The 13905-nt window shown below is 54.3% G+C and overlaps 1 protein-coding gene across 1 annotated transcript; it reads right to left on the reverse strand.

Moving 5' to 3' along the window:
* Nucleotides 1–2315: 2315 nt before the first annotated feature.
* Nucleotides 2316–12562, reverse strand: LOC131561701 (serine/threonine-protein kinase pim-1-like). The gene is made up of 6 exons (XM_058811073.1): nt 12494–12562; nt 4228–4815; nt 4054–4104; nt 3490–3856; nt 2671–2847; nt 2316–2422 (listed from the first exon to the last, which is right to left on the reverse strand). Exons 1-6 carry the CDS (start codon nt 12560–12562, stop codon nt 2316–2318), a joined length of 1359 nt encoding a protein of 452 aa, XP_058667056.1.
* Between the last annotated feature and the right edge of the window lie 1343 nt (nt 12563–13905).

Here is a 13905-nt window from a genome sequence, read left to right on the forward strand (position 1 = left end):
GGAAAAAAATAGGTAAATTGTAAAAGATAAGAATAAAATCCAAGTGTTAGTGAAAAAACATAACACAATATTAGTGAAAAAACCAAAACATAAATGCAAAGATACATTCTTTGCATTAAGAGGTAAATGATCTTTTTCAAAAGAGAACTCAGTTCTTTACATTGTAAATGTGCTGATGGCATGGATCCATCTTACTGACCTCAGCAGCCTCTTAAAAGATTTTGGGCTTTGTTCCCAACACTGGTATTTGAAATTGTGCTCGAAGCAAGAGGAAATTGCTTTGTGCCCTTCCAGCTCCAAGCAGGACTGGGAATGGAAACTCTGTCAAAGCCCAAATCCTTTAGAAGATGACCTTCCTTCTCACCCTGCGAATGAGCTGCACATTCCCTTTGAAACTGCCAGGAGTTTCTTAGAGTCACAAAGTCCCACTTACGGCTTTTTGCTCTGGTTTGGAAGTGCAGAAGGCAATTCTCCATCCACCAGCTCCAGACTGCACTGCCTCAGGAGCACGGCCCACTCGCCAGCTTTGGCCCACTCGTGGCACTGCTAGAGGAGGAACAAAGTGCAATTGCACAATTCCAGCCAATAAAGAAGGAAGAATGGGACAGACAAAACACCCTGTGCAGATCCAGGCGTTCAGCTGGGACTGTGGAGAGTTTGGGTCCTTGCCAGTTGGATGTGTGTCCCCAGCTGCAATCTCTGGGCCTGCAGCAGAGTCTCACTCACCTGCCAAAGCAGAAAGCTCAGGCGCTGTGCTCGCAACGGGCTCGTCTGATGCAGAGCTGTCAGAGCAATGTGAGGGCAGAGCCAGCCCAGCTGGGCCCAGGGCTGAGCCCAGCTGAGCCCTGGCAGAGCCCAGAGCAGCCTCAGCAGCCGCAGAGCCCGGCTGCAAGGAGAGAAAGCAGAAACCGCCCGTCAGCTGAGGGCTCCTGTGCCCTTGTGCCAAGGCCTGCGGTGCCCAGGCCATGCTGGCTGTGCCCAGAGCTGTGCCCAGAGCTGCCCATCCCTGCTGCCTTTGGCACAGAGCAGGAGGGCAGCACATGTGCCCAGCCTGCAGCCAGCCACGGCACATCCAGCCCTCAGCAGCTGCCCAGAGCAGGATGCTCCTGTGCTCGCTGCCAGCTCCCAAAAGCTCTGATACCACCCTGCCAAGCACACAGGGACCCACCTCACGCCAGCCACAGCTGCAAGAAAAGCTGCTCCCAAACCATGGCCTCAGCCTTCTTCAAGGGCACGGCCCATCCACGCCACAGCTGCTCCCAAGCACTTCCCCATCCACACTGGACCACCTCGAATGCTTCCTCTGGAATAACAAACAACACATTATTGAAAAGAGTTTAGAGACAAAAAGGGAAAAAAAGAAAAACGGTAAAAACTCTTATCTCTGTCAGGCCCTTGAGGAAGGCCCAACCCCTACATGGTAGGGAAAAACCCAGCCATGGCTGTGAGAAACCCACACTTTCTCTCTTCCCCCCTGCACTGCCCCCCCAAAATCACGGTGACCCCAAAGCAAACAAGGGCAGTGGAGCAGCCCAGCCCTTCCTTGCCTGCACAGCAAAGCAGCTGTGCACAGGTTCTGGAGTCCCACCTCTGCTCCCACCATGGGCTTTGTTTGTGTCGGGCTCGCTGCCCCAGCCCCAGCCCGGGGCACGGTGGGTGCTGGGGCTGTTGGCAGGGCCAGGAGCCCACTCCCATTTCGTACCCACCCCAGCCCATCCTCCCAGCCCTGCCAAAAGCAGCTGGGCAGCCACTGAAGAATGAGTTGCATCTGCCCCAGCAAAGGGGGAGCCTTTGGTTCCCCGCCAGGCTGGGCCATGCCCAAATCTGGCAGAATTTCCCTGGGTGGGGACTCACCTGCAAATTCCCTGTGGAGTTTGGCTTTGAAGAAGGTGCCAGAATCAAAGTCCATCACCTTCAGCCTCCCGTGGCCAGGCTGAGAAGAGCTTGTCATTACTGATGTCACCCTTGCTGTCTCCAGCAGCAGCAGCAGCAGCATCATCCCCACCCGGTACAGCTTCTCCAGGGGCTCCTTCTCCTTCCCTGGGGGCAGACCAGGCTCTCAGGGCTCTGCCCAGGGCCCCAGCTGTCAGGGAACCAGGACAAGCAAAACCAGCTGGGATGGCGGCCACCAGTGCTGGGCAGAGCAGCTCAGCTCCAGCACAAGGGCTGCGTGTTCCCATCCCATGACCCCGGTGCTGTGACACTGGCAGCACAAAAAACTCTGGGTTCCTTTGCTTCTGACTGCCAAGGCACATGTGGAGTAGGAACTTACCAGGGCTCTGGATCAAAGTGTGCCTGTGGCTCTCTCCCTTCTTCTATGGCAGAGGAATATCCCACATCCAAGGATCACAGAACAGGTCTTCCAGTGTGGGTCTGTCCAAGGAGTTCACGGATAAACACCACCTGATCAGGTCTTTGCACTCTGGGGAGAAAAAGCAGAAACTGAAGGTCAGCCAGAGAAGGCTCCTGTCTGCTTTGCCCCACTATTCCCATGCCCAGGCCATGCTGGATGTGCTCAGAGCTGGGCCTAAACTTTCCCATCAATTCCCTGTTTTGGAGGAGAGCAGGACATGTGCCACCTCCTCAGCAGCTGCCAGAGCGGGATGCCCACGACCCCGCTGCTGGCTCCCAGCACTGGCATTCCCCCCGTGCCCAGACAAGAGGATCCACCTTGAGAGAGCCGTTGTGGCAGCGGGAGCTGGCCCCAGCTGAGGTTCTGGCCCCTCCTGAAAGGGTGCTCCCCGCAGACCATCTGGTGCAGCAGGATGCCCAGGGACCAGACCGTTGCTGCCTCGCCATGGTACCAGCCAAAGTCGTTCCATTCCGGGGGGCTGTACGACAGTGTTCCTATGGAATACAGATGGAGTTCATCAGGGGGATGCTGCTGCTCCCAGAGCCTGGCCCCAGCATCCCTGCACCTGCGGGGGCTGCATCAGGGGCACACAGGGTGACCACTGCCCTCTCGCCAGCACCTGGGACTTGTGCACAAAGTTAGGGTTGGAAAAGAAGCCTCTGGTGCTGGAAGAGGGCAGCCCTGGCTAGGCTCAACCATGACATGTAAAGGAAAAACCCACTCCATGCTGGGGAAAAAACCTGCCCATATCCTCCCTGCCTGCATTGCCCCAAAAATATTATGAAGCCAAGGCAAACAGGGCGAGTGGAGCAGTCCAAGCCCTTCCTCTCATCTGCACACCAAAGTGGCTGGGGCACAGGTTCCGCCCTCCCTCTCTGCTACCCCCACCCACGGGGGGTTTGGTCGGGCTGGCTGCCCCAGCCAAGCCCCAGTCCTGGGCAGAGTGGCTGGCAAAGGCTGCCAGCAGGGCTGGAAGATGGCTGCCCACCCAGCCCTGCTCTAAAGCAACTCAGCTGAAGATTCAGTGCCCTGACTGGCAGCAAAAGGGAGAATCCCCGCTGCCACAGCCAGCTTGGGCTGGGAGATGTTGGGCCATGAGATGTCAGCAGCGGGAGCACAGCCCTGTGTAGGCTCACCTGCAAAGTGAGTGTAGACTGTGTCCTGCAGGTAGGTGCCACAGCCAAAGTCAATCAGTTTGGCCTGCCCGGTGTCCAGGTCAACCAGGATGTTCTCTGGCTTGATGTCCCTGTGCAGGACCCCGCAGCTGGTGCAGTGCCGCACGGCCTCCAGCACCTGGCGGAACAGCTCCCGTGCCTCCTCCTCGGGCAGGAACCGCCGTGCCCGAATGAAACGCTGCAGGTCCTGACACTGCTCTGGCCGCTCCAGCACCATCACGATGCAGTTGGGGAGCTCGAGCCACTCCAGCAGCTGGACCACACCGGGGAAGCCAGTAGACACCTTGGTCAGCAGCACAACCTCCAGGGGTGCGCTGGTGCCGTCGGGCTGCGGAAGGAGCACGACGCCGTCAGTGGGGCCGATGCCGTGCCGGGCCTGGGGAAGCCCTCAGCCAGCCCGGGATGCTCTGCGCCCTGCGCTGGCCCCACGCCCGCTCTCCCTCGGGGCGTCCTGGCGGCTCCCACCGTGCCGGGCCCCGGCTCCTCCCCGGCCGGCAGCCCCGGCTGCTGGCCCCGCTCACTCACCAGCTCGCCCCAGTGCCGGACGCGGTTCCGTGGCACCCTTTTGATGGCCACCTGCAAGCCAAGGGCAGCAGCGGGGTGAGCTCGCTGCCCGCACTGCGAGCCCTATCCTCCGCTCTCCGCCCTCCTCCTCCTGCATCCCCTCCTCCTGCGCCCGCCGCCGGCCCCGCCGCTCACCGGGGCGCCGTCCGAGAGCCGCGTGGCCGCGAAGACTCTGCCGAAGCCGCCGCGTCCCAGCAGCGATCCCAGCCGGTACCGCTCCTGCAGGGCCTCCTGCGCCGTCCCTGCGGGCGGGACGCGGCTGTCAGAGCTCGGCCCGGGTCCAGCAACGGCCCCCGAGCGCCCCTCACCCGCCCCGGGCCGGCCATGCCCGGGCGTTCGCTCCCGGGAACGCGGCACGGGAGGCTCGGGGCCGGCGGCCGCGCTGCCGAGCGGCGGAGCTCGGGCCGGGGAAGCCGCAGTGGAGGCGGCGGGAGCGGCCGCGCCGCGTGTGTGCTCCGCGGGCCCCGGGAGAAGCCGGGGCCGGGGCCGGCGCCGGGGCTGTGGCCGGGGCCGGGGCCGAGGTCGGGTCCGGGGCCGGGCTCGGGCCAGGCGGAGCCGAAGGGCGGCGATGCCGCCCCAGCCCCAGGCACTGATGCCCGCCCAGCAGCGCCACCGCCAGTACACCCAGAGCCGGGCGGAGGCGAGACCGCGGCGGGACGGCCGGGGCCGGGCACGGGGCAGCCCCGCCCGGGGCCGGGGGCGGGCCGGGGGCATGGCCCTGCCCTGCAGGGGGGAGGGAGGCGGGGAGAGGAGAGGGACGCCGGACAAGGGACCCCGAGAGAAGGGTGCCCGACAGCGGGAAAGGGAGAGAAAGAGAAAGAAGAAGAGAAAGAAAAAGAGAAATAGAAAGAGTGCTTAAAACTATCTGTTTGCTGCTGCTGCTGTCGCCGCTGCTGCTGCCGCCGCTGCCGCCGCTGCAACTGAAGCACCGGGGCCGTTCGTCCCCGTGTCCGTTCCCCGCTCGCCCCACGAGCCCCACGTTCGAGCCCCGCGCGCCCCGGGGACAGCCCCTCCGTCTGCCCAAACACGGGAACTTTGCAGCGCTGAGCCCAAATGCAGAGCCCTGACTCCTGCACACTGGCACAGCGATCCCCTCGCTTGCTGCTGTGCATTGTCCTTGCTGAGGGGCAAACACTGTCGGGCCACCTTCCCTTGGGGTAGGATTCCCACCTGAGCCCAGCACTGCACTTACATCTCCAGTGTTGCTTTGCAGTAAAAACAGGGGAAGGAAAACTGTGTGTGGCTCATGGTATTTTAGTGTCTAAAAATCACTACGTCATCGATCTTAGATATGAGATGCATCTGGAATTACTGGGATGCAACATGAAAAAGGGGAGCATAGAAATAGATAAGGGAAAACATCTTAGATTGTTTCTTTCATTTTCATTTTACTTCTGGAAAGCTGTTTCAGTTTTCCAGGAATCTCCTCCTGTCTGCTCTCCCCAAGAACCTCTCATGGAGAACGAGGTCAAGTTTCTGTTGCAAGATTTTCCATCAGGGAATTATGCCACATGTGAAGTTTTCATTGTGACTGTTCTGGTTTAGGGCAAATTTTGGGAGGAAATCTCCAAAAGGGGTCCATCTAGAAAGCAAGTTCAAGCGTCCCCTCCCCGACTAGTTCAGGAAAAGACTTCCCTTGAGAAAAGTTAAAAACCCCAGTTTGTTTAACAAGTAAAGTATTCACAAGCATGAAAAATGAATAATATTAAATAAAACCTCGGACAGTGCTGAAGAGATGGCAAATTCAGAAGGTCCTTTTTGTGGGTTGTAGTTGGCTCCCTCGGTCTCTTCTAAGTCCCTCTGGTGCTGGAATGCAGCGTCCCAGAGCTCGGGGGGCCACAGGTGTGAGCTGCTGCTGTCGGTGTTTTTCTGGGTTTTCAGTCCAGAGCAGGTGTAAACAGTTCCAAGAAAAAAGAAAGTCACAGTCCAAGGAACTTCCCTGCCCCAGCTAGCTAAAAAACAATTGCTAGACATGGGCTGTGAAGGCATCAGGAAGTTTCCAAGTCTGAGCACTGGTGGTCTCAGCTAACACCAGAGCTGGATGGTGCTGGAGCCAGAACCTGCAGATTTCCAAATTTTGGCTTTCTGTGCCAGCAAATCGCTGGACTTGGGCTGTGCCAGCACTAGGAAGTTTTCAGATCTGGGCACTGGCGTTGCCAGCAAACACCAGATCTAGGTGATGTCGTTGCCAGTGATAGAAATCTGCTGGATTTGTGCTCTGCTGGCACTGAGAAATTTCCAAATCTGGGTTCTGGTTACATGAAACGCAAGATGTGGGTGGTGCCAGAGCCAGTAAGAGGAAGCTGCCACAGGTTTTGGATTTCTGTGCCAGCAAATTGCTGCACTTGGGCTGTGCCAGAATAGGGAAATTTCCAGATCTGGGCACTGGCAGTGGCAGCAAACAGCCCATTTCAGGCTCCAGGCTCCAGGCAGGACTGTATCTGGATGCCTTCCTCTTTGTCTTCCTTCTTTCCTTCCTTCTTTCTTGGGATCCTGCGGCCAGCAAACTCCAGATTGTGCAGTGCTGGCAAGGGGAAATTGACAGGTTTTAGCTTACTTTGCCAACAAATTCTGGACATGGGTGGTGCCAGAAGAGGGAAATTGCCAGATGTGGGCACTGGCAGTGCCAGCGCACACCAGATCTGGGTAGGGAATGTGCCAGCACCAGGAAATTGCCAAATGCTAACTTTCAGTGCCAGCATATTGCTGGAATTATGCTGTGCAGGAACCTGAAAAATTCTGGATCTGGGCACTTGTGGTGTCAGCAAACACAAGACTGGGTTGCTGTAGGTACCAGGTATTTGCAAGGTTTTGGCTTTCTTTGCCAGAAATCACTAGACTTGGGCTGTGCTGGCACCGGGCAATTCCCGCATCTGGGCACTGGTGGTGCCAGCAAACACCGGATCTTGGCATTGCCAATGACAGTAGCAGGGAATTGCCACATTTTGGCTTTCTTGACCAGAAAATTGCTGGACTTGGCTCTGCCAGAACAGGGAAATATCCAGATGTGAGCACTGGCAGTGGCAGCAAACACCAGGTCTGGGCACCTGTATTGGCATCAGGAAATTGCCGGATTTTGGCTTTCTGTGCCAGCAAATTGCTGGACTTGGGCTGTGCCAGGACAGGGAAATTTCAAGATCGGGGCGCTTGTGCAGCAAACACCAGATCTGGGTGGTGCTGGTGGCAGCACCGGGAAGCTGCTGGGTTCTGGCTTTCTTTGCCAGAAAATTGCTGCATTTAGGTTTTGCTGGCACTGAGAAATTTCCAGATGCTAATTTTCTATGCCAGCAAACTGCTGGAATTAGGCTGTGCAGGCATCTGAAACATTCCTGATCTGGGTACTGGTGGTGTCAGCAAACCCGAGATCGGGTTGCTGTAGGTACCAGGTCTTTGCTTGGTTTTGGATTTCTTTGCCAGCAAGTTGCTGGACTTGGGCTGTACCAGAATAGGGAAATATCAAGATCTGGGAACTGGCAGTGCCAGCAAACACCACATTTCAGGAAGGACTGGATCTGGACCCGTTCCCTCCCTGCCTCCCTCCTTTAGCAAGGTGCCAGAGGGGCTGGACAGCAGCCAGACAGAAAGGGACCTGGGGGCACTGATGGACAGCAGGCTGGACATGAGCCAGCAGTGTGCCCAGGTGGCCAAGGAGGCCAATGGCTCCTGGCCTGGCTCAGGAATGGTGTGGCCAGCAGGAGCAGGGCAGGGATTCTTCCCCTGTGCTCAGCACTGCTTGGGCAGCACCTTGAGTGCTGTGTCCACTTCTGGGCCCCCAATTTAGGACATGGAGGGGCTGGAGCGTGTCCAGAGAAGGGTAGCAAGGCTGGGGAGGGGTCTGGAGCACAAGTCCTGTGAGGAGCAGCTGAGGGAGCTGGGGTTGTTTATCCTGGAGAAGAGGAGGCTCAGGGGAGACAAGGCGGTTTCAGGGCACAGGGTAGACTTGATGATCTCCAAGATCTTTTCCAACCTTGCTAATTCTGGGATTCTCTGGAACTACCCTTGGACCAGTTGCAGGAGGAGCTCTAGGCCTCCTCTTCAGAAGCTCCAGCAGCCCAGGACCCTCAGCTTCTCCTGCCAGCCCCAAAGCCCATCCTGTCAGTCCTGCAGAGCCTCTGCAGCTCCTCCTCACTGCCCAGAACAGGGAGCCCCAGAGCCAGACACAGCAGCCCAGATGTGCCCCCCTGGCCTGGGGTGCCTCTGGCAAGGGAGCAGCACCAGGCACTGCAGGAGCCTGCAGACAATTGATCTGAAGGCCAAAGCTCCTTAGCTCCTTCTGAAAGAGCAGGAACAGTTCCTCATTCCAGAGTGGTGGAATGCTGGGCACCGCAGCTCCGGGTGAGGACTGGACACAAGTTTGCTCCCACTGAGTGCTGGGATGGGTTCTGCAGGAGCTCTGGGCTCCTGTGCTTGCCAGGCACAATGAGGAGAGAAGGAGCCAAGTCCACTGATGTGGGAAATGGATTTGTAGAAAGTTTTTAGAGCCTAATAGAAGGCCCACAAAGTATGAATCTGTATATAAATCTTGAGACAAGAAATGCTAACTTAAAAATTTCCATGGAATAGGACAGATATTGTTGAGAGAGAAATGCAGCTGGAAAAAAGTTTCAAAAGATGGCCTTGCAAATAAGATTTTGGAAAAACAGAGCTATGAAAGATGCATTGTAGTGGGACCCACAAAGAGTAGTTTTAAATAATTGGCTTTAAGGCATCTACAACATGGCATGGCAAAAGGCTGATAGACCAAGAAACGCTTATAATGTATTATAATTAGGAAGTAATTGGCTTCTGATTGTGATGGCGCGTATTATAACATCTGTATTGTCTCACCATTCTCATGAGACTGAAAATGGAATAGAAGTTTTTAAAACACCTCTCAGTTGCCCCATCTCTAGGTCAAGAAAAGAGTATTATCCAACACACTGACACACCTTTTCCTCAAGCATAGCCCAGCCTGGACCAAACACACTGAAAGGTTTCCCCTGTGGCCCATGTCTCGAAACATCAGGTCTGCTGTTTGACAACTCAGGTTGGTTTGGTGTCAAGGAGTTCCCTCAGAAATACTGGGTTTGTCTTCCTCTGTGCCTTCCCCTCAGCAGCCTTGGGGATGCTCCTGTGTGAAGCCATCTGTCTCACACAGTTTCAGACAACTTCAAACAGGATACTGTGCAATAAGTCGTCTCCTCTAAAGTGTTCCTGCAATCCCTTTCCAGCAATGGGAAATTATTACTGATAGATGAAAAGTGGAAAACCCCCAACAGTTTATTATCAAACAGAATCCCCCATGACACGCGTTCCAAGAAGGCGCCGGGGTCTCTCTCGGAAGAACAGGAGCTGTCATGGAGCAGTTCCAGCAGCTGATGGAAGCTCGGGGACTCATCCGGTGTCGGCTTTCTCCCACGGCAGAGCTCCATGGGGCGGGCAGGGCAGTGAAGCAGCTGGGCTGGAGCCCCTCGCTGCCTTGTCTCCCCGGCGTGGCTCAGCCCACAGACTCTCGGGCTGGGAGCGGGGCCGCTCCGCTCCTGCCGGCACCGTGTCCCTGGGCTTGGACAAACAGTTTCCTGCCAGGAGAGCCCTGCACACTGCTCCACAGATCTTTCATAAAGGCCCAAACCAACTCCAAACACTCTGTCTGCAGCAGCTTTGCACAAAGGGCTGCAGCAATCCGGGACAGCTGCAAGTGAGTGTCGGAAGGCTCTTGTCTTGTTCCTGCAGGCAGAATTCTTGATGATCTGATGCAGTTTTATTCAGATGTAACATGAGAGCGGAGGTTTTTTGTTAAAATATTTCATGATGAGTAACAAGCCTTGGGTGCATGAGGTACAGGACTGACATGCCAAAGCATGAGCATATCCTCCAAAGCGGCCAGTCTAATTGTCCATTTTATTACTCTTGTAATTACTTCACACTAATGAGGAAAACCAAGCTCTGCTTGGAGGCAAAACAGGCATGGGATACACTATGGTCCCTCGCAGGCTCAGCAGGGCTGGCAGTGACACAGCAGGCCGTCTGCTTCATTGTGAACCACTACAGAGCTGCATCCCAATCTGGTTTATGTAGCGTGGTATTATTAAGAGCTCCTTTTCTGCATGAGACACAAAAAGGAGATTCCAAATGATCTTCATGCAAGCATGCAGTAAAGAACTGCTTCTGCTATCCTAACAAAGCATTTGCTTTGGCAATTACACTCTTCTCATTCATCTTTTGATGCAGACACGTCAGGTTTTCTCTCACACCCCTGCAAGGCTGGCAGTCTCTGTTTCCCATTTCCTGTTCTTCCCTAGAGATGGTGCAGTGGCTGCTTTGAAACAAAAAGCCCTGAGATCTGGACAGCTTGAAGGAGCATGAAATGCTAATTAAGTGCTCATATTGGTAACACCCAGGTCTGCACTGCCCAGTGCTCTGCAGCAGCAGCAGCAGGACCATGCATCATTCCTGCTGGTTGATGTTCATGTTTCTGGTGTGCAAGAGCAATGACTTTGAGGAGGGACAAAAATGCCCCTCTTCAGACAGTGGGTGTGCAAGGAGATGTGAAGTTTCACAGCCTTTTCTAGGATATTTCAGAAAGATCTAAGAGAATATTGTGGCATGGGGTAGGTCCCTAATTTTGTCTCCAGAGAAGTCCCCAAAGGGCACATTGACTCTGCTGCTGATGGCAACCCCATAAGCTCATGGACCAGTTTTCCCTGCAACGTTCCACCCTGCCTGGGCTTTGCTAGGCCGGGACTAGACCCAGAGCTAAGCAAACACAGGCAGCCAGGTGACATTGTGTAACATCAGAAGCTGGCAACCATGAGGACTTTGCTGTCAAAAGGTTACAGCTTGCACTGGGCCCAGAAGTGTTTTACCCTAATGCAAAGCAAATTGAAATGTGAAGTTTAAAAGCTTCAAATGACTATGAAAGGAAACTTCAGAATAATTTCTGGAAGGGCAGCATTGTCAATGACCATGCAGCCCACCAACAGCTGGAGCTGAATCCAGAATTGCTTCTTCCAGCTGTGCAGGAATTCATTCCGCTGGCAAGCACTGGTCCATGGGAACAAATGATCCCCTAGCTCTGGGCTGAATGGCACCCAGGCTGCAGTGCAGATTTGAGGAACCCTTGTCACTTGTTATTGGCCTCCCAGGGCACTCATCCTTCTGCAAACAAGGTGCAAACAACACAGCTGCACTGCTGTCCCGGGTAAATATACATACAGGTGACTTTGCCAAAGCAGTGCATCATTTCCCAGTGAAATACATGACCTCTTCTTACCTATGGAATTGTGATTAAAGACACCTGTGAGCCAGATCAGTGGGAGATTGCAAAGGAGCAAAGCTTTGGGATTTGGGCACACTTCTCTTGGTTTCTTTGCTCAGGCCTTTGGTGAGCACAGAACACACCTAGGTAGAAAACCTTTGACTAGACAGGATCTTTTGGATCCATTGTCCCTCAAACAGGTCAACAGGTGACTGTTGTAATGCTAAGTAACAAAGAGCAGCACAAATGACACAAAGATAACATGGCCAAAGTGGAAGAGGAGAGGCCCAATGAGGAAAGGATGTGGTGAGACACTGGCACACTGAGTGAGCTGCACTCCCATAATCTCTACGCCAGCAGGTCCTGGTCTCACATTCTCCTCTTGGTTTTTTCGATTTTGTTTATTTATTTACTTTTTTTTCATCATCAAAATGAAATATATAGAACTAAAGACATGTAATCAAAACTTAAAGACAGAATCAAAACACATTAATTCCAAACTACATCTAAAGATCAGAACATATGTACATCTATAACTATGAAGCCTAACGCATCAATCCTTTTCTTCAAGCACTCTCCATACAGGCAGCAGCTTCTTCCTGAGCTTGGAGGATAGAGAGCTCTTCTGGATGGGAGACAAGGACTTTGTGGGTGAGAGAACATCGGAAGTGTCCCGAGACAACTTCTCGGTAAGACCATAACCAGTCAGATCTGCAAAGCGGAGACACAAACTTTAACAGAGGCCTCCATGCAAACCTGAAGCATCTGAAGCTCTGTATTTCATGGGACACATTTCCTGGAGATGTGGAAACAGCTGCACAGGGAAACATGCTCCTGCTGGCAGACACTGAGGCAGGCCAGGGCAAACCCTGAGCCACTTGCCCAGAGCTGGCACAGGCCCAGCCTGGCCTCTGGGCTGCCCTGGGACAGCAGGGAGCCCAGAGCCCTGTGCTCCCCAGGAATGGCTCAGCTGCACATGCACCCTCCTGCTCCTCTGCCTGCCCCACAGCTCAGCAGCCCCACAGCTCCAGGGGCACTGGCAGCAGCACAGCTCATTGCAGGGGCACATGCAGGGCACAGCTGTTCCCTGGCAATGTGCACAGCCTCTCTGGGCTGCCACAAGGCCCTTCCTGCCAGCAGAGATTGGCCCAGCTCCCTCCTCACCTCTGCGTGAGGCTGAGCCATGATTGCCTTCACCTTATCCTCCATCTGGAGTTGCTTCAGGCCCCCCATGCCATGACTAGGAAGGGCAATGGAGAGAGCAGGGGCAGATGCACACCCTTCCTTAGGATTTCGTCATTTTTGGCACAGCTCAAAAGGCAAATCCAGAGGTTTCCAACTCAGCGCTTCCTCAGCCTTCTGGAGAACATCTCGCCTTCACCAGCCCAGCATTTTGGAGAGGTTTTCCCGCACATGTGGAGGCTTGCTGGCAGCACATTCCTTCAGCTGGGTGCCCATCACCTTGCAGAGGGCAGAGGCCAGCTTGGTGGCCACGGTGCGGACGCTGGCGCTCCGCACAGGCAGCGCCTTGTTCTCCAGGCAGGGCCAGAGCACGGGCAGGGCGTCGCGCTGGGCAACTTCAGGGCTCCTGGCATGAACCCCCTGCACAAGCACTGCCGGGACAGAGACACAGCTCCTTACCCACCAGCCTCACTGCAACAAGGATCTGCCTCTGCTTCTGCTTCTTGCCAGCCTCTCTGGCCAAGAGCAGCAAAACAGCACCCAGAGCCCCTTGGCCCAGAAACAGGCAAAGCAGCTGAGCATCCTGGAAACAGAACCACCCACCCCTCAGCACTAATTGCTCCAACCAGAGCCTTGTCCCTGCGTCAGACTTCCTACCTTTACTAAATTATTTCACAATCTCTGCATAAACAATGAATGAAATGTCCAATTGCCTTTGATTTCCATTAAGAAGTTGTCTAAACCCACACTGAAGATTTGGAAATGCACCATAGAGAGGAAATGGAGAGATTTCTAATAAAAGGGATGATTCCATTTTTGTAACTTTGATGCCAAGTGCCAAATGTCTAATCTGGCTCTTCCCTGTGCTCAGTGGCACACAGCAAAGGGCAGGGTTAGAACACACCTCAAAACTCCAGCCCACCAGAGATGGCTGCTGCCTGACAGCTGGATGAGAAACATCAGTGGCCAGCTGGGGTCTTTGGCAGAATGCTTTTGGGGCTTCCAACAAGGAGCTGTTTCAAACCTCAGGGTGTCTTAGATAATTACTCAGACCCCATTGCCTTGGCATTTGGGCATCTCCACATTTTAATGCCACTTCCCCTCTCAATCTTAATGGCATTTTTTCTTATGATGTCCACTTGAATAAGGGCATAGAGAAAGAAAAATGCTACACAGGGGACTCAAATATAACCAAAACACGAGTGTTTTCTCATATTGTCTCTGAAATATCTCTGCTCATTTTCTGAACTGAACTATATCAAACACAGACAAAAAGTTACTACCAACAGGCTTCTTGCATGGCAGATTTGGCTGAGAGATCAAAACCTGAAATGCTTTGGAGACCATTCTTGTTTTCTGATCAGACAAAATGTTATCTAGCAGCCATTTAATAT

Source organism: Ammospiza caudacuta, chromosome 10 (assembly GCF_027887145.1).
Source record: "Ammospiza caudacuta isolate bAmmCau1 chromosome 10, bAmmCau1.pri, whole genome shotgun sequence".
Classification (NCBI taxonomy): Eukaryota; Metazoa; Chordata; class Aves; order Passeriformes; family Passerellidae; genus Ammospiza; species Ammospiza caudacuta.

Coding starts and splice junctions, on each gene's coding strand:
- LOC131561701 (XM_058811073.1), bottom strand. CDS start 12,562: ATGGGGGGCCTGAAGCAACTCCAGATGGAGGATAAGGTGAAGGCAATC. Junction 4,816..12,493: donor TGGCTCAGCCTCACGCAGAG/GTGAGGAGGGAG, acceptor TCCCCCCTGCAG/GGCAGGGCCATGCCCCCGGC. Junction 4,105..4,227: donor GGCTCTCGGACGGCGCCCCG/GTGAGCGGCGGG, acceptor CTTGGCTTGCAG/GTGGCCATCAAAAGGGTGCC.